The 20,039-nt window shown below is 41.5% G+C and overlaps 1 protein-coding gene across 6 annotated transcripts in view; it reads right to left on the bottom strand.

Moving 5' to 3' along the window:
• The window catches only part of LOC118368501 (unconventional myosin-VI-like), a 94,449-nt gene that overhangs the window by 44,115 nt on the left and 30,295 nt on the right, over nt 1-20,039 (bottom strand). For all 6 annotated transcript variants that reach the window (XR_008093179.1, XM_035752643.2, XM_035752645.2 and 3 more), the window contains exons 7-14: nt 18,899-18,954; nt 18,700-18,797; nt 18,422-18,586; nt 8,781-8,861; nt 3,607-3,787; nt 2,110-2,254; nt 744-901; nt 361-452 (exon numbers count right to left, since the gene is read on the bottom strand). Coding sequence is in view for 5 of the 6 variants with exons in the window: in XM_035752643.2 (XP_035608536.2) it covers nt 361-452; nt 744-901; nt 2,110-2,254; nt 3,607-3,787; nt 8,781-8,861; nt 18,422-18,586; nt 18,700-18,797; nt 18,899-18,954 (976 nt within the window). In the remaining variant the exon portion in view is untranslated. The remainder of the gene's footprint in view (nt 1-360; nt 453-743; nt 902-2,109; nt 2,255-3,606; nt 3,788-8,780; nt 8,862-18,421; nt 18,587-18,699; nt 18,798-18,898; nt 18,955-20,039) is intronic.

Here is a 20,039-nt window from a genome sequence, read left to right as displayed (position 1 = left end):
ATTGTTTGTCACCTGTAGCCCGTGAAATCAGCTAAACAAGCTCAATAACTCAATGAATGCACACACTCCTATTGAATAATATGCATTCACCTGTATTGTGAATAGACCTAGGCTACATCTTGATTTACCCAGTTAATCAATAGAGATTTATCTTTCAAATAAATTATTACCATTGTTGTTTTGTAGTTAGATTGGTAAAAACAAAGTCAAATTGAATGTATGATTATATAATTGATTCATTAATGCATACATGGCTTCCTAAAAATAAAAAAAAATAAACCTGGTATCAAAGTCAAAATTCTGGAGTCGTGACAACACTAGCGAGCCACCTCTACACCCCCAGACTTCACGCTCACTCACCTCTTTCAGGATGCGCTCGTTGAAGAACTGCTGCAGCTTCTCGTTGCAGTAGTTGATGCAGAACTGCTCAAAGCTGTTGTGTTCAAAATACTCTGAGGGGTGTGAGAAGCAATATGAACGTGAAAATGATCTGCCACGTCTGAAGTGGGAATGAATAATGCTCATCTTCAGGCAGTTACTGGTGCTGAATATATCAAATTATGTTAGTAAAGTTTTTAGAACGTGACGAGGAAAAGAGTTTATGTGAGGACATGAAGGAAACGAACACCCACAAGATAAATTAACGGAAATATGGCTAGATAGACTGACAGGCAGACAGAGAAACAAACTTACAGAGAAACAGATAAACTGTGAGACAAACTCACTGCTCTAGGCCGACTTACCGAAGCCGGCGATATCCAGCACCCCGATGAAGTTGGAGGAGGTTTTGAAGGGGAAACACTGGTTGACCCTCCTGACCACGTGATCGAAGAGGCAGCTGTACACGGCCTTGGCCAGGGCGTCCCGGGCGTTGTTCGCCTGTTCCACCCTCAAAGGCACCCTGGGGGGAAAGAACTAAGTGAGAAGCCGAAACTGGGCTACTCTTTAATTAAAAAATAAATAAAAAATACACTTTTTAATCAATACTGTCATTTCTCATTTCAGGTTTATGTGCAAAGGAAGTTTGAGTTGTTTCTTAAAGAGTATGTTTTTACAGGATGGTATTGTTTTGCTAAAACAAGTAGGTAAGGAGGTCGAAAGACAAGCCATTAGAAGTGACTGTACTCCCTGAACCCTCTCGCACTCTCCAACACCATTTGGCTTCAATTATTCAAAGGGGTTGATGATTATGAGTGGAGTTCTTCTGAAGTGAGCAAGTTCAGCTATGGTGTAGCACTCTGTCCTGCACTCAGTCTCAGTATTCCAGTCCACAGTCACTTCATTGTGCCATTACTAGATATGTACATTTATTTACTTATTTTTAACTGTTAGTTTTGCCTAAATCTATTTTGTTGTGTAAGGTTAAGGTTTATTTTAGTTTCAAATATACATTTTTGTGCAGGACGGAGTGGACTGGAATACTCGTCAAAATTCAAACATTCCAAAAGTATTCTGCTCTCCGCTTTTTTCTGGACAGGCATCGAGCTGAAGCAGCAGGTTCAGAGCAAACCTTTTACCCTTTGAAGTTACTGTAGGTGCCATTACTGCCCACTTTCCCCACCCCATATTCTCATGTTTTACTATCACCTGAAACAATGTATATATGCGATCTCTGACGAGAGACAGGCTCTCCTCCATCTTGCATTACAAATACTACACTTGATTGTTCAGTAGCGGGGCAAGACTCCGTGAAGATGACGTACAGCATAATTAAATAAGCCACAATGTAAATGGGGCATTAGACTTCAAAAATATAAAAGTGCAGCAGCAGGTAGGTTAATGCTGCATTCAGACGAGGGAAGCAAAAACCGTCATATCAGTCTGCATAGCGGGACAAGAAAGCAAGAAAGATGGTGATGGCAAAAATAAGCCAGCACGACGGTATGCATTGCTATAGTGATTTCAGTAAAAAAAAAAACGGTGCAAATCAACATCCGGTTGAAAACAACGCTGCGGCAGACGGCAAAAGTAAAAATATTTGAACTCCGGTGGCAAGTTCCATCTATTGTGGCGGCTGATGGCATTCACCGTCAGCCTCAACGTCATTTACCGTCGTGCTCTCACCGTCTACCTCATACCATCTAAACGCAGCATTAGAGGTAGTCTTACTTGATAACTGTTCCTTTGGCGCCCCCTGCTGTGGTGAGCATGACCCTGGTGGTGAGGCTGACTCTCAGGTCCTCCTGGTCTAGGCCCAGCAAGTCAGCACAGTAGGCCAGCTTCTGACTAGACTGGTTCATCAGGATGCAGCCGCCTGGAAACACACACACACACACCATGCGCACGCACCACGCGCACACCCAAACAAATTATTGGTGCGCACAAAAGAAAATGGAGCAGCGTCCATTATGCCTCCTCAATTGGATTTTGGATGGATTTTAGTACTTTCTTTCTTCTGCCAAATGCTTCAATACAGCCACACTGGGAATCCACGCCACATATTCTAAAGAAGAAGTACCGTCTTTGTCGCAGGCAGTGAAGTAGTAACATTCTTTTGAAGGGCAGAGACAGACAGATGGTCTGAGAGAGGGAAATGAACTGTCAACATGTAACCATTTCAACACAGAGTGAGCACCGTGCGACTTTCCAGGTAATATCTGCTCTCGAGGCAGCAATCGATTTTTTTTTATTTATTTCACCTTTATTTAATCAGGTAGGCAAGTTGAGAACAAGTTCTCATTTACAATTGCGACCTGGCCAAGATAAAGCAAAGCAGTTCGACACATACAACAACACAGAGTTACACATGGAGTAAAACAAACATACAGTCAATAATACAGTAGAAAAGTATGTCTATATACAATGTGAGCAAATGAGCTGAGATAAGGGAGGTAAAGGCAAAAAAAAAGGCCATGGTGGCGAAGTAAATACAATATAGCAAGTCAAACACTGGAATGGTAGATTTGCAGTGGAAGAATGTGCAAAGTAGAGATAGAAATAATGGGGTGCAAAGGAGATAAATAAATAAATAGGGTAGGGGGAGAGGTAGTTGTTTGGGCTAAATTATAGATGGGCTATGTACAGGTGCAGTAATCTGTGAGCTGCTCTGACAGCTGGTGCTTAAAGCTAGTGAGGGAGTGTTTCCAGTTTCAGAGATTTTTGTAGTTCGTTCCAGTCATTGGCAGCAGAGAACTGGAAGGAGAGGCGGCCAAAGGAAGAATTGGTTTTGGGGTGATTACATCATCCATCTTAAGATAAGCTTGAATCATCAATTTTCTTATACGACAGATGTATTGCATCACTCTTGTGCAGCTGGTAGAAGAGTGGATTCAGAGCATGTCCTTTTCAATGGGTGTACTTCAAAAGTGGGACAGTGAGACCCTACAGAGAATAATGTGTCAACCAGGGGTGGGGAGTAGACCTCCTGCCACGTTATAGAAGGGATTCAATGCTGTCAGAACAATAAAAGGACCAATAAGCCCCATTGAGCGTATGCAGATGAGTGCTTTCACACACACACACACACACACACACACACACACACACACACACACACACACACACACACACACACACACACACACACACACACGTAAGTATGTGTACATTCTAATACTCCAGAGCGCTACACTAAGAGAGATACGTTAGGTATGTAACTTGATTTACCCGATGTACTCCCGGTTTCCTCAAAGTCAATGTTACCCAGGTGCAGCACCCCGGCCACCACCCTGAACAGGTCCAGCTTCTCTGTGTCGTCCAGGCCAATCTTCTTCATGGCCCCGCACATCCTGTTGAAGTCTCCCTGGTCGTCCAACAGAGGGTCCTTCAGGGCGCCCAGCTTCACGTGCTGGAGGACGGAGAGACTGGAGAGTCAGGATACTACACCTAGGCCCGTATTCACAGAGAGTCTCAAAGTAAGAGTGCTGAACTAGGATCAGTTTCGCCTTTTAGATTATACTGAATATGATTATGGACAGGGTGACCTAGATCAGCAATCTTTGTGAATACAGGCCCAGTGCTAGCTAAAGTCAAGAGTCTTTCCAGTGCCATCGTGTGACCCGACTAGGAAAGACTCCTGGCCTCCCTTGTGGGCTGTCATTTTTCATGTGAGAGCCATCACACACACACACACACATCACACCTTCCTACAGTATGAACAAGACTGCCGTGCTACAGTAGCCTTGACTGACGTAGCGTCAAATGCTACGTCTCACCCCTAATATCAGAAATTAGAAATCCACCACTGACAGATAAAAGCAGAAGCATAGATAAGTACAGTGGATTTGTGGTTTCTGGTTTGAATGAAGATTGGCAGACTTCAAAGCAGAGGCACACTAAAGCGAATGTCACAGTGTGATGTTGTTCCAACACTACTTCACTTCCGTGAGATTTTGATTGTTGGATTTCCCCCTGACCAGTCATAAGTGTGTGTCTGTAACAGTCTCTCCTTAGATGGATAATTCACCACACCATGACATTCTGAGCCTGACAGAAGCTGGATAAAGACAAATCCCATGCACAATGATAAAGAAGCATGCTCTGCATAGCTCCTGTTTGCACTACAATCTCAAGCATGGAGTTTACATAGTGAGCAAAACAAAAGAGGGTCTTCTAAGGAAGGCATCATCACCTCATCATCCTGCATTACATAGACCCGAGGCAGGGCAAAGAGACGTGCAAGCGTTATTAGTTACACCGCAACTGTCATGAGATCATTGCTCTCTCAACACACTGCATGGAAGCTGTGAAAAGGTACATTCGGTTCATTCCTTTCTGGTAAAGCTTCAGCATGGAAGAGGTTTGTGTGCGTCTGTCTGTGTCAATGTGGCACACACATGACGGCGCAAAGTGACAGTCAACTGATGAACGGGCTGTCTTGCCGCAGAAAGTTAGGCTATAAATCAAGGGCTAGATAGAAGAAATGTCTAGACCGTCTTCAGAACTAGATAATAAATGCTTTATTTGCATCTCCTCCTACCTTAATATTGTTTGTTCAATCTCTCATAAAGCTATGATTGAGAATATGCCTAGGCCTATAGACTAAGACTTATTCTTGTTCTTTTTGAAAGTGCCAACAACTTCTTAGGATATTTGAATATTTGGGAAATATACTGTTATGAATATCCAGTACATAACTTTAACAAGTCTTTAAGGGCAATTGAACCACTTTTTAACCTTATTTTCATCATATCCAGTACAATACCAGTGTCTACATACAGTACATTCAGAAAGTATTCAGACCCCTTAACTTTTTCCACATGATTCAAAAATGGATTAAATAAAAAAAGAATCCTCAATCTAAACACAATTCCCCATAACGACTAAGCGAAAACAGTTTTTTTGAATTTTAAGCAAATGTATAAAATATTGAAAAACTGAAATACATTATTTACATAAGCCTTCAGACCCTTTGCTATGAGACTCGAAACTGAGCTCAGGTGCATCCTGCTTCCATTGATCATCCTTGAGATGTTTCTATAACTTGATTAAGAGTCCACCTGTGGTAAATTCAATTGATTGGACATGATTTGAAAAGGCACACACCTGTCTTTATAAGGTCACACAGTTGACAGTGCATGTCAGAGCAAAAACCAAGCCATGAGGTTGAAGGAATTGTCTGTAGAGCTCCGAGACAGGATTGTGTTGAGGCACAGATCTGGGAACGGTACCAAAACATTTCAGCAGCATTGAAGGTTCCCAAGAACACAGTGTCCTCCATCATCACCAAGACTCTTTCTAGAGCAGGCCGCCCGGCCAAACTGAGCAATCGGGGGAGAAGGGCCTTGGTCAGAGAGGTGACCAAAAACCCGATGGTAACTCTAAAAGAGCTCCATAGTTCCTCTGTGGAGATGGGAGAACCTTCCAGTGGGACTCCAACAATCAGGCATTTATGGTAGAGTGACCAGATGAAAGCCACTCCTCGGTAAAAGGCACATGATAGCCCACTTGGTGTTTGCCAAAATGTACCTAAAGGACTCTCAGACCATGAGAAACAAGATTCTCTGGTCTGATGACTCCCTGAATGGCAAGCATTAAGTCTGGAGGAAACCTGCCACCATCCCTACGGTGATGCTGTGGGGACGTTTTTGAGCGACAGGGACGGTGAGACTAGTCAGGATCGAGGGAAAGATGAATGGAGCAAATGTAGCATAAGTAGCTCGTTTTTGGTGACCGGTCCTGGAATAGGAATAGCTGAAGAATTGCAACATTTGCCTAGAACTAACGCTGCAGATAGGAATACTGGGTGATTTGAAAAGCCATAGTCAATCAATCAATAATATAATAATTATTTTTGCAAAAAATGTTATCTTTAATTTACAATCTGTAGAAGCTATGAGAATAGAAAGATTCAGTACTTTTGTGAAGCATCACAGCTCAGTTAAAAAATATATGGCAAATAGAAATCCAAAATGGATGGTGTTGAGAGATAGATGGGAGGGGTTGAATGGAGCTGAAGGGTGGGACTAATAACAATATAACCAATGTAAAACATACGGGGTCTGTAAAATGTATATAGGTACAGAAATTCTGTGAAATAGCACAGTTACAAATAGAAAACAAAAATCAGAAATAGAGGAAGGACTAAAAATAAACAAAATATAACTATTGTAAAATAGATTGTGTCTGTAAAATGTGTATAAGATGTATAAACTGAAGGTAGAAGCCTAAGTGTTATTGTTTATTAGTTTACTCCAATTGGTGGAAGTCCAAAGAGATCCTTGAAAAAAAACCTGTTTCAGAGCTCTCAGTACCTCAGACTGGGGTGAAGGTTCACCTTCCAACAGGACAACGACCCTAAGCACACAGCCAAGACAACGCAGGAGTGGCGCAGCCAGAGCCTGGACTTGAACCTGATCTAATATCTCTGGAGAAACCTGGAAATAGCTGGGCAGCGACACTTCCCCATTCAACCTTACAGATCTTAAGAAGATCTGCAGAGAAGAATGGGAGAAACTCCCCAAATACAGGTGTGCAAAGCTTGTAGCGTCATACCCAAAAAGACTCAAGGCTGTAATCACTGCCAAGGGTGCTTCAACAAAATACTAAGTAAAGGGTCTGAATACTTATGTAAATATGATTTCTAAAAACCTGTTTTTGCTTTGTCATTATGGAGCATTGTGAGTAGATTTGAGGGTGAAAAACCCCAATTTAAATACATTTTAGAAGGCTGTAACGTAACAAAATGTGGAAAAAGTCAAGGGGTCTGAATACTTTCCAAATGCACTGTATGTGAAAACGGTGCATTTTTACAAAGAAAGTTATACCCGATTAATATAATAAAATAAAAACATTTTAAAACAGTGATTTTGAAATACTATGAGATGAGCGGTGACGTGGGGATTAGCGGTGACCTCCCTCTGGCTAGAAACTCGTTGCAAGTTTTGAAAATCTGTGTTTTTCTTCCTTTAATCCTACCCTGTGATCACACAGAGAAGCATATTTCAGGAACTTTCTTCTTATCTTGTTAACCACGCTCCATTTTCATATATGTAGACACTGGTATGTTCTAATCATCTATATGTGACACAATACATTTTAGATACTTTCGCAAGGAAGCCATAAAAAAAAACATATACATATACAACCTTCTTGTTGGAAAAACAGCCTTGTCACCCAGAGTCACATTTGTTTATTTTGCAAGCTATAGAACATAATATTTTACAAAAGTAGGTGTAAAAAGGACCATAGAGTTTAGTCTGCTTCAAGATAACATTCAGTATCGTACAGACAACACTACTTTCGGGTTGATTTGGAAATGATGCCTCAAAAATACTAATATCGATACTATGACTAGATTCCGACTGATTTATTGGGTGACCAATGTTATCGGCCGATATTAGCCTTTTACGAATGTAGAATTCTGTGGCTACAGTCCTACAATCGACAAAAACATAGTTAAATACCAATACATTGAAAATGTGTCCTATGTTGTTGTTTTCCAGCTGGCTAGCATGAGGAGGCTCAGTCTTCAGAACCTAGGCACATTTTGTTTTGCTGGAATCAGTGCAGTTTATCCTCCTTTTACTAGAGTAACACAGTTTTTCCATTAAAAAAATCTTGTCTTAGAGCCACCCGAGTGGTGCATCGGTCTAATGCACTGCATGTCAGTGCTAGAGGCGTCACTACAGACCTGGGTTCTATCCCAAGCTGTTACAGCTATCCCAAGCTGTTACAGCTGGCCGCAACAGGGAGACAGACCCATGAGGCGGCGGACAATTGGACCAGCGTTGTCCGGGTTAGGGGAGGGTTTGGCCGGCCGGGATGTCCTTGTCCCATCGCGCACTAGCAACTCCTGTGACGGGCCGGGCACATGCATGCTGACTTCGGTCGCCAGTTGTACGGTGTTTCCTCCGGCACATTGGTGCGGTTGGCTTCTGGGTAAAGCGAGCAGTGTGTCAATAAACAGTGCGGCTTGGCAGGGCCATGTTTCAGAGGATGCATAGCTCTCGACCTTCGCCTCTCCCAAGTCCGTAGAGGAGTTGCAGCGATGGGACAAGACTGCAACTACCAATTGGATATCACAAAAAAGGAGTAAAAGCAGGGTAGCCTAGTGGTTAGAGTGTTGGACTAGCAACCGGAAGGTTGCAAGTTCAAGACTCCTGAGCTGGCAAGTCTGTCGCTCTGCCCCTGAACAGGCAGTTAACCCACTGTTCCTAGGCAGTCATTGAAAATAAGAATTTGTTCTTAACTGACTTGCCTAGTTAAATAAAAGTAAAAAAAAATAAAAATAAATATATATATATATATACACATATTAGTACCAGTCAAAGTTCCAGGGTTATTTATTTATTTTCTACATTGAAGAGAGGTGGAAGACAATAAGCTGAAAGGTACAGTACCTCAGGACTCTTGCGATTCTGCATGATCTGTTTGTCTGTGTCCTTGCTGGCAAAGTATCTCGTGCATCCTCGATTCAAATACTATGAGGGACAAAGGAGAGCATACACAAACAATTAGCATTCCAGAAATGACACAACCTATAAGCCCGTATATATGTTATTAATAAATGTTGTAGGGTAACAATGCATGCAAGAACGGTGGCATTGTTTTTGTCATGTTCAAAGATTAACTATGTAATATCCAAACGTGGCTTCACAGTTCACTTGGCTTTAATTTCATTGTAAACTCAATAAAAAAGAAATGGCCCTTTTGTAGGACCCTGTCTTTCAAAGATAATTCATAAAAATCCAAATAGCTTGATAGATCTTCATTGTAAAGGGTTTAAACACTGTTTCCCAAGCGTGTTCAATTAACCATAAACAATTAATGAACATGCATCTGTGGAACGGTCGACACTAACAGCTTACAGACGGTAGGCAATTAAGGTCACAGTTATGAAAACTTAGGACACTAAAGAGGCCTTTCTACTGACTCTGGAAAACACCAAAAGAAGGATGCCCAGGGTCCCTGCTCATCTGCATGAACATGCCGTAGGCATGCTGCAAGGAGGCATGAGGACTGCAGATGTGGCCAGGGCAATAAATTGCAATGTCCGAACTGTGAGACGCCTAAGACAGCGCTACAGGGAGACAGGACGGACAGCTGATCGTCCTCGCAGTGTCAGACCACGTGTAACAACACCTGCACAGGATCGGTACATCCGAACATCACACCTGCGGGACAGGTACAGGATGGCAACAACAACTGCCCAGGTTACATCAGGAATGCACAATCCCTCCATCAGTGTTCAGACTGTCCGCAATAGGCTGAGAGAGGCTGGACTGAGGGCTTGTAGGCCTGTTGTAAGGCATCACCGGCAACAACGTCACCTATGGGCACAAACCCACCGTCGCAGGACCAGACAGGACTGGAAAAAAGGTGTCTTCACTAACGAGTTAGTTTTTTCTCACCAGGGGTGATGGTCGGATTCACGTTTATCGTCGAAGGAATGAGCATTACACCGAGGCCTGTACCCTCGAGCGGGATCTATTTGGAGTTGGAGGGTCTGTCATGGTCTGGGGCGGTGTGTCACAGCATCATCGGACTGAGCTTCTTGTTATTGCAGGCAATCTCAACGCTGTGCGTTACAGGGAAGACATCCTCCTCCCTCATGTGGTACCCTTCCTGCAGGCTCATCCTGACATGACCCTCCAGCATGACAACGCCGCAAGCCATACTGCTTGTTCTGTGCGTGATTTCCTGCAAGACAGGAATGTCAGTGTTCTGCCATGGCCAGCTCAATCCCATTGAGCATGTCTGGGATCTGTTGGATCAGAGGGTGAGGGCTAGGGCCATTCCCCCCAGAAATGTCAGTGAACTTGCAGGTGCCTTGGTGGAAGAGTGGAGTAACGTCTCACAGCAAAAACTGGCAACTCTGGTGCAGTCCATGAGGAGGAAATGCACTGCAGTAGTTAATGCAGCTGGTGGCCACACCAGATACTGACTGTTACTTTTGATTTTGACCCCCCTTTGTTCAGGGATTCATTATTTCATTTCTGTTAGTCACATGTCTGTGGAACTTGTTCAGTATATGTCTCAGTTGTTCAATCTTGTTATGTTCATACAAATATTTACACATGTTAGTTTGCTGAAAATAAACACAGTTGACCGTGAGAGGACGTTTCTTTTTTTGCTGAGTTTAGTTTATTGCTTCTGTTGATGTGACTGTCACTGTGTAGACCTGCTATAATCATACCGTGAAAAATACCCAAAAGAACAACTATAATTGTTGTACCCCTGTAACTCACTTGGTAGAACATGGTGCTATTTTACTCACATTAGGCTGTCAGCCATGTCCAATCATCTCGCTGTGCATGTTTCAAAAGCCAGTCATGTATAACTTCTAATTATTTGGAAGAAGGACACAGCCTCTAGCGTCGCACACCTCCATCTTTCCAACTTTTGAAAGATGGAGGGGTGCGACACTATTGGTTGACTCAGACAACCACCTGGAAATAAAATAGAGACGTCCAGACACTACACGATCGAGACGTCCAGACACTACACGATCGAGACAGAACTGTAGCCAGCCAGCCAGCCAGCCAGCCAGCCAGCCAACTAACCTTCTCCTGGACTATCAGCTTTTCATACAACAAGGTAAGATTAAAAACATGAAAGCTACTGCAATGGTGATATTTACTATTATAATTTTTTAAATTGAACCTTCATTCAAATAGGCAAGTCAGTTAAGAACAAATTCTTATTTACATTGACGGCCTACCAGGGAACAGTGAGTTAACTGCCATGTTCAGGGGCAGAACGACCGACGTTTACCTTGTCAGGTCGGAGAGTCCATCCGGCAATCTTTCGGTTACTGGCCCAAGGCACTAACTACTAGGCTACCTGCCGCCCCATAAATATTAACCAGAGCCCACTTGTAGCTATCAATAGTTGTTGCTTAACTTAGCTGCGTGGCAAGCTAGCTAGCTAGCATTGTAATGGTACAGTAAAGTTAAAGTAGCAGTAAAGTACAGTAAAGTAGCTCTCGCATTCATTTTCATAGGTTAGTGAGAACTATCAAAGTTGGTTATATCTAAAATATAATGCAATCTGCTAATGTTACCACGGTTAAGTTAGTCCGTTTCAGTAAATGCTATTCAGCTCGCTAAGTTCATTAGCTATCTAGCTATCTGTAATGTTACAGTAGCATTATTTTTCAAATGGGGGAGCTTTCATAGTTAGCGTCACCTCATTTTCTTTTGACTAGCTAGCTAGGTAGCTATATTATTATGCCAGCTAAGTTAGATAATGCTTTGATGTCAATGCTTTGATGTCAATGCTTTGATATCCAGGGGACAAACTATAATATGGTTATAAATGTCTCTAGCCATAGCTAACATTACCTATGTAAAATCAATCAGTCCATGATATAGCCTCCCTGATATAGCCTAAGTTGACTAATTTGCCATGATGCTTGATTGGCCTACTTGCTTGAATACTGACAAATTTCGCAACACCACCATGTATTCTTGTGGGCTGACTGTAGTATTAGCCTTGTTTACATTAGGTTTACTATGTATTGCTAATGGTTCTTTCAGTAGTGTGACACACTCATCATGTTGGTTTCAGATGTTTAAAAAGCCCCATAAAGGAGTTGATGTCCCGCTTGGGAACATTTGCCACCACAGGGGTTTGGCCTGCCGATCGGGCAACAGGCCAGCTCCGAGGCAGAAGAGATGGCATGACCTCTTTCAGAAGGTATGTATTATGACAACAGATAATGGCAAAACACGCAAAGACATATGACATTTGAACTTTGTGTTCATGTAGAAAACATACTGTGTTACTAAAAATGCCGGTCATTAAATGTAAGCCTTTACTACTAATGAACAGTAACTTTATTAAAATATTTGGCAATTAAAATTGTCATGGCATAGTGTAACAGAGACTGTACACAGTGTCAAAGTCCCAAGTTGTGACCTTGTCAACCAATCATAACAGGTTGAGGAAAGTTCCAGAGAGCCAGGGTTCATCAACCCTTGACTACAGGTTTGGGCTGAGCTGTTTGAGAGTACTTTGAGATGGAAAGTCACCAGCAGACGACTTCCTGAAACAAGCTTCCGTATGTATCATTACAGTGAGAGAATTGTCCAATGCAGGTCCGTAGACAGCTTTCTCGGGGGGCTTCAGAGAAGTGTCTGTGGATTTCTCCCCAGGAGGTCAAATTAATAAAGCTTACAGGCTAAAACAACATGTACTCTCTTCTCTGATTTATTGAAATTAGATTCCATACTCTAGTGTTGTCTCTGCATTTAACTTGTTGTCAATGGTAAATATGACATTTTTTGTCACATTATTTTCCTCAACTACTATGGCTCTGCTGCCATGATGGAACACTGTTTCAGATAATTATTTTGACAGGTGACTTCCTACTCTGTTCATTGTGACTATTAGGTGTCTAGGTCTTACTAGTCACCGCAACATGAAAAGTTTGTTATTTGCTGGTGCAAGTGGGGGGCACTTCAGGCTGAGGAGTAAGTTTCACACATTACCATGTGTTACAATGACCCCGCAAACTTACTCAAAAGCTATCCCAGTGTTGAGCTGAGCGCAACTGTAGATCCAAGTCACTAGGCACCACTGTAAAGGAGTTGTCTCAACACAATACCACAGATGTCTTAAGTTGAGGGAGCATGACCGGACTGCAGTTTGGCGTCGTAACCGACATCAGTGGGCAAATGCTCACCTTTAATAGTCACTGGCACACTGGAGAAGTGTGCTCTTCATGGATGAATCCTGGTTTGTACTGGGCAGATGGCAGACAGCATGTATGGCGTCCTGTGGGCCAGCGGTTTGCTGATGTCAACATTGTGCCCTATGGTGGCAGTGGGGTTATGGTATGGGCAGGCATAAGCTACAGATGGCAATTCGAATGCACAGAGATACCGTGATGAGATCCTGAGGCCCATTGTTGTGCCATTCATCCACCGCCATCAGGTTTCAGCATGAAAATGCATGGTCATGTCGCAAGGATCAGTACACAATTCCTGGAAGCTGAAAATGGCCAAGTTCTTCCATGGCCTGCATACTCACCTAGACATGTCACCCACTGAGCATGTTTGGGATGCTCTGGATCGACATGTACAACAGCGTGTTCAAGTTCCCACCAATATCCAGCAACTTCGCACAGCAGTTGAAGAGGAGTGGGACAACATTCCACAGGCCACAATCAACAGCCTGGTCAACTCTATGCGAAGGAGACATGTCGCACTGCATGAGGCAAATGGTGGTCACACCAGATACTGACTGGTTTTCTGATCTACGCCCCTACTTTTTTAAAAGGTGTCTGTGTCCAACAGATGCATATCTGTATTCCCAGTCATGTGAAATCCATAGATTATGGCCCAATTCATTTATTTAAATTGACAGACTTCCTTATTTGAACTGAAACTCAGTACAATCTTATATTTTTGTTCAGTGTATATAAACAATATTGGTTTGTTATTAAGAAATTGTATCCTCCACTTGCATGCAGATGATACTATTGTGTATTCTGTTGACCCTTCTGTTCACAAGGCTCTTTCAGAACTACAATCTACCTCTTTTGCTAAGCCTTTGTTAAACTGAAATTGGTACTTAATGTAGGTAAAACTAAGTATACAGTTGAAGTCGGAAGTTTACATAACCTTAGGTTGGAGTCATTAAAACTCATTTTTCAACCACTCCAAAAATGTCTTGTTAACAAACTATAGTTTTGGTAAGTCGGTTAGGACATCTACTTTATGCATGACACAAGTATTTTTTTCCAACAATTGTTTACAGACAGATAATTTCACTTATAATTCACTGTATCACAATTCCAGTGGGTCAAGAGTTTACATACACTAAGTTGACTGTGCCTTTAAACAGCTTGGAAAATTCCATAAAATGTCATGGCTTTAGAAGCTTTTGATAGGCTAATTGACAATTGAGTCAATTGGAGGTGTACCTGAGATGTATTTCAAGGCCTACCTTCAAACTCAGTGCCTATTTGCTTGAAATCATGGGACAATCAAAGGAAACCAGGTACTGCGTTCATCTGTACAAACAATAGAACACAAGTGCAAACACCATAGGACCACGCAGACGTCATACCGCTCAGGAAGGAGATGCGTTCTGTCTCTTAGAGATGAACGTACTTTGGTGCGAAAAGTGCAAATCAATCGCAGAACAACAGCAAAGGGCCTTGTGAAGATGCTGAAGAAAACAAGTACAAAAGTATCTATAACAACAGTAAAACAAGTCCTATATCGTCTTAACCTGAAAGGCCGTTCAGCAAGGAAGATGCCACTGCTCCAAAACCGCCATAAAAAAGCCAGACTACGGTTTGCAACTGCACATGTTGACAAAGATTGTACTTTGTGGAGAAATGTCCTCTGGTCCGATGAAAGAAAAATAGAACTGTTTGGCCATAAAGACCATTGTTATGTTTGGAGGAAAAAGGGGGAGGCTTGCAAGCCGAAGAACACCATCCCAACTGTGAAGCACATGGGTGGGAGCATCATGTTGTGGGGGTGCTTTGCTGCAGGAGGGACTGGTGCACTTCACAAAATAGATGGCATCATGAGGTAGGAAAATTATGTGGATATATTGAAGCAACATCTCAAGACATCAGTCAGGAAAGTTAAAGCTTGTTCGTAAAAGGGTCTTCCTAATGGACAATGATCCCAAGCATACTTCCAAAGTTGTGGCAAAATGGCTTAAGGACAACAAAGTCAAGGTTTTGGAGTGGCCATCACAAAGCCCTGACCTCAATTCTATAGAAAATTTGTGGCAGAACTGAAAAAGTGTGTGCGAGCAAGGAGGCCTACAGCCTGATTCAGTTACATCAGCTTTGTTAGGAAGAATGGGCCAGAATTCACCCAACATATTGTGGGAAACTTGTGCAAGGCTTCCCGCAATGTTTGACCCAAGTTAAACAATTTAAAGGCAATGCTACCAAATGCTAATTCAGTGTATGTAAACTTCTGACCCACTGGGAATGTGATGAAAGAAATAAAAGCTGAAAGAAATAACTCTTATTTTGACATTTCACATTCTTAAAATAAAGTGGTGATCCTAACTGACCTAAGACAGGGATTTTTTACTATGATTAAATGTCAGGAATTGTGAAAAACTGAGTTTAAATGTACTTGGCAAAGGTGTATGTAAACTTTGTTATTTTCCAAAAAGCTTAAAAATGTATTGTATGATCCATGCATATTTACATTGGATGGTGCCCACATTGATCGTGTCCCCATTTATAAATATCTGGGTATTCTGGATTGACGAAAAGCTATCTTTCAAAAAGGATATTGATGAGTTAGTTAAGAATAATTCAAATGTGCTTCCTTTAAAGGATAGGGCATGCCTTTTGTTAAATAGCAGAAAACAAAAAATTCTGTCGACATTCATTCCGGCTTCAGACTGTGGCGATATCGTCCATATGAATGCAGCTGCCACTGTATTGAAGCCATTGGACGCAGTTCATCATCGGGCACTCCACTTTATTATGGGCGATAGGCTCAGTACACACCACACTGCATTCTGTATCAGAAAGTGGTCTGGCCCTCTCTTAAATCTCGTAGATAAAGGCACTGCTCTCTTGTTGTTTATAATGTCCTCGTGTGCAAACTTCCGCCATACCTTACTTCATTGTTAAATTACAGACATACGAGTCACCAAACCCGATCACAGGGATGGCTAACTCTGGAGATCCCTTCAGTCTCCACTGGGCTAGGTAAATGTGTGTTTAGTTTTTTTTGCACCTTCCTTGTGGAATGACCTCCAGAACTCTAAGGTTGGATGTTTTGGTGCCGCTGGGACAGTTCAGATAGTTTGCTTTTTTTACGGAGGAATGTGTTTGTATTTCATGATCGTGTTTTGTAAGTTACTTCTTTTAAATTACTTATACATACTATGTTTTGATTGCGTTAGAATTGTAAATATTGTGAATTTGTATGACTGTGTGCACTGTTCCCTTGAAAATCAGGCCTTGGTCTCAATAACATTCCGTTTAACCCCCTTGGCCTATATGGATAGGGCTAAATTGAAATATTTCTTACAGAAGAAATATCGAAAGAATATGCATAACCATCGTGGTAATTAAAAGGGAACAGTTTGGAGATTATGGGGAAATTATTTGACTAAAGGTAAGGACAACAGTTCATCTGAAACAAGACTGAATCCAAACATTACACTCTTGATTTATATGTGCAGTCGAAATTGTCTACACTAAGCCGCATTTGTTGATAACAAAATCTGAAAATAACCTGGATACATTCAGTAACATGATAAGAATGTTCTTGGGAAATTTGGGGTAGGTGCAACATAATACAAAAATATTACAAAGTTTGTATTGAGGTCTAACTAGTGTTTAAAAGTGGCCACACACTGTCTCCAAAGTGTGCCAGTTCCTAAGTAATTCTAATGCCATTTTCTGACTCAAAGAAGAGTCTTAAACTATAAGGTGCTTTTTTTCAGCTCCCCGAACTGTGTTTTGTTTGGACCACAGCCCTGCATTCCTGCCTTTACACAATTATTCTGGCTGTTTACGCGATCCAAAAACAGTCCATTATTAATCATAATCTGGGTCAGGTGGACATAATTTGAAAGCTTGTTCTGTTGCCAACACGACTGATAAAATACAAGGCTTTCAAAAGGTAATTCCGAGAAACAGATTGGAACTTTTGTGCGCATAGAATGGAGTGCATTCAGATGTGTGGTCCGTTGCCAATTTTCTTCACAATACAACAAACCAAGGGTCATTCTGTTTAGGACAACCCAGGGTATTATGCCATGTCATCTTGTAACATCAAACATATCAATCATAAATGTTGACTCACTATGTGAGTTTTATGATATGGAAATATGAAGTGCACATTTGAACTCACAGGTGCATGGCTTGCTTGTATAACATCAAAGTTCTAATTATTATAATCATCACGTCGTCTTTCAAAATACATAGAGTCCTCGTAACTTACAGTATTTCCCTCACTCAGACAACAAAATACTTGCGAAATTTTCCCAATTAGCGGGAGGAATGGGGGCAACTTCTCGTCACACGCGGTGCCCAAGTTCAGAACGTCTGTCAGTCAAAACCCATACAGAGCTGTCAAACGGAGACCCTGAGCTCTGACATCCTGTATAGCACATTACTGTACAGCCACTGTGTTCCAATTTAGGCGCTTATCAAATCTGCCATTTTCAACCCGTATGAGTGTAAAGGGTTAAATATATTTAAATAAAATGTATGTACTCATGACAAAGTCGATTTGGATAAAAGAGTCAGTTAAATGGTATATTATTATATTAGTGTTATTATAGAGTTGTTTAGAGCGCAGGTGAAATTAACCAACTCATTTAGGCAATCCCCTAACACCTTTAGTGTGGGTGTTGGTTCTAGAACACTGATCGTAATTATAATTACATTACAAATCCCAAGTTCACAAAGGTGAGCTTAGTTTTACTGGGGGCACAGCTGAAAAACAAATGGTAAGTAGGTGTGCAGAATCTCTCCACAATATAAATGAGAGGCTTTTGTATATTATATATAACACACATGACATCTAGTGGTCATATAGAGAATATATTTACATTTATGAACTGAGGTATGCCTATATCTGGTTCAGTTGTGGACATAATCGAAAGCCTCATCGTTGTCTATGACTACTTTCACACCACTTGGCAGCAATATTATGTCAAAAGGGAAAAATGTTGGTGGAAAATGTCAGACTAAAACAGAACACACTGGAACATTTTCAACCAACGATACAATAGAATTTTCCAATTGACACAATTTGCATCATGGTGGAAGAATTTGCCAGGAAGATGTGTGTTGCTTCATTAGGTAGGGAGAGGAACACAGAATATCTCTCTCGCAAAGAACCTAGTCAGGCATGGGGAACAGGGAGTTCACACGCGAGTGCTATTTGCAGCATTCTTTGAAAGGACTCATCCTTCCATCCTCCCAACCTGGTATCGAAAGATGCTCTCTAGTTACACTCCACAGTAATACACAGGTCACCCTCTAGATTGTGCAGTATGCCAGCTTGTGTATGCATAGTGTGTGTGTACCACTGACCCTGAAGCTGTCAGGGGAGTCAAGGTGCAGCCTCTGTCTGATGTCCTCAGAGGCTCCGGCACATAGCCTGTAGAAGATGTGGTAGTTCCTCTCCTCTTTACTCTGCATGCAAATCCTTGACTTCTCCAGCAGGTAGTGGGACACGAAGCCACCCACCACTTTATTCTGTCACACACACACACACAATGTGGGCCAATGAAGCAACAATGAAATTTACCAAAATACAGAAGTTCCTTTTTAGGCTGAAAATGCATTAGCCACAGAAAATGATGGCTAACCTTTTCATTGAAGTGGATTTCCACAAATTTCCCAAAGCGACTGCTGTTGTTATTTCTGACTGTCTTGGCGTTTCCAAACGCCTCAAGCAGGGGGTTTGCTGAAATGTACAGGCACAAAATATGTATTGTGATCTCTTCTACTTTGGATGGCCAAAGTACGATTTGGAAGTTATTGGTGAAGTTATTTGTTAAATCCTACCTTGAACAATTCTCTCGTCAATATCTTGACCCGTTCCGTATGATGTTGTTAAATATCTATAGGATGAAGAATAGCAATGATGCTACAGTATATGACGTTAATCTTTGGACTAGGGCTATCAACTCAAGTTAACTTTTTGTCATTTGAGTGGACACATTTTTTCATCATGATTTATCGCATTGTCTGAAAACGTTCAAAATACACTGAAAACATCCAAAATACATCATCTATACAGCTAAAAACAATGCGATTTCAAAACAAGTTGACATCGAGGTTAAAGAAAGTGTGCGTTAATCAATTTACCTGATTTAGCTAACGTCAACATTCTTGTAATACTTAAATTACAGCTCAATTTGAGCAAATCCATAATTTGCATTGAATCGTGATTAGTAAGCAAATCCTGCGATTAACTCCATAAAAAAAAATATATATATATATTGTTTGACAGCCCTACTTGTAGATCACTGAAATTACAGAAAACATGGCTTATACACTGACGACCAACGTCATTACACAACATCAGGGCTTGACATACAGGGCTGCCCGCTGGCCCAGGGGGGTTGATATAACCCTCTGGGTCTGTCAATCATCCACGTCAGTGGCCCACTTGTGCCAGTGATACAAATATTGTAATAATGCTATTTTCAATTTAGGCTACATAATAATTGATAAAACAAATAAAGAAATTCCTAAAGCTATTAGGTCTGTAGATTATTTATCAAGAACGCACAGTACACATTGCCTATTTTGAGCAGAAAATCTGTTGGGCAAGAGTGCACAGCTCTCAACTGGTTGTCATGTGGAACAGCTCACAGCATAACAGTGGTATGGTAGGTACTAGGAAATACTTCTTAACATATCTACCAGTAAAACAATGGCCTCCTAATGTAGTTTAAGCATTGATGTGGACTTGCGAAAACCTGAAAAAAAACCTACATCCTGGAAAAACAAAACCAGGAAAACTGAATTTAATAGCATGCTGACTGTTCAAAATCACTAATAAAAGCCTTTTGAGACCCAGAGTCACACAGAGTTACTGTGCACATGCAAGGGTGAGCTTCATACTGCTTCAACGTGATAGCTACAGGACCAAAACAGCTGAGAAGTTTAGTCTCGCGCTACAACAGTCTTAATTGTTGCG

Source organism: Oncorhynchus keta, chromosome 35 (assembly GCF_023373465.1).
Source record: "Oncorhynchus keta strain PuntledgeMale-10-30-2019 chromosome 35, Oket_V2, whole genome shotgun sequence".
Lineage (NCBI taxonomy): Eukaryota > Metazoa > Chordata > Actinopteri > Salmoniformes > Salmonidae > Oncorhynchus > Oncorhynchus keta.
Note: the sequence above shows the minus strand (reverse complement) of the source record. Positions and strands in the feature narration are given on the sequence as shown.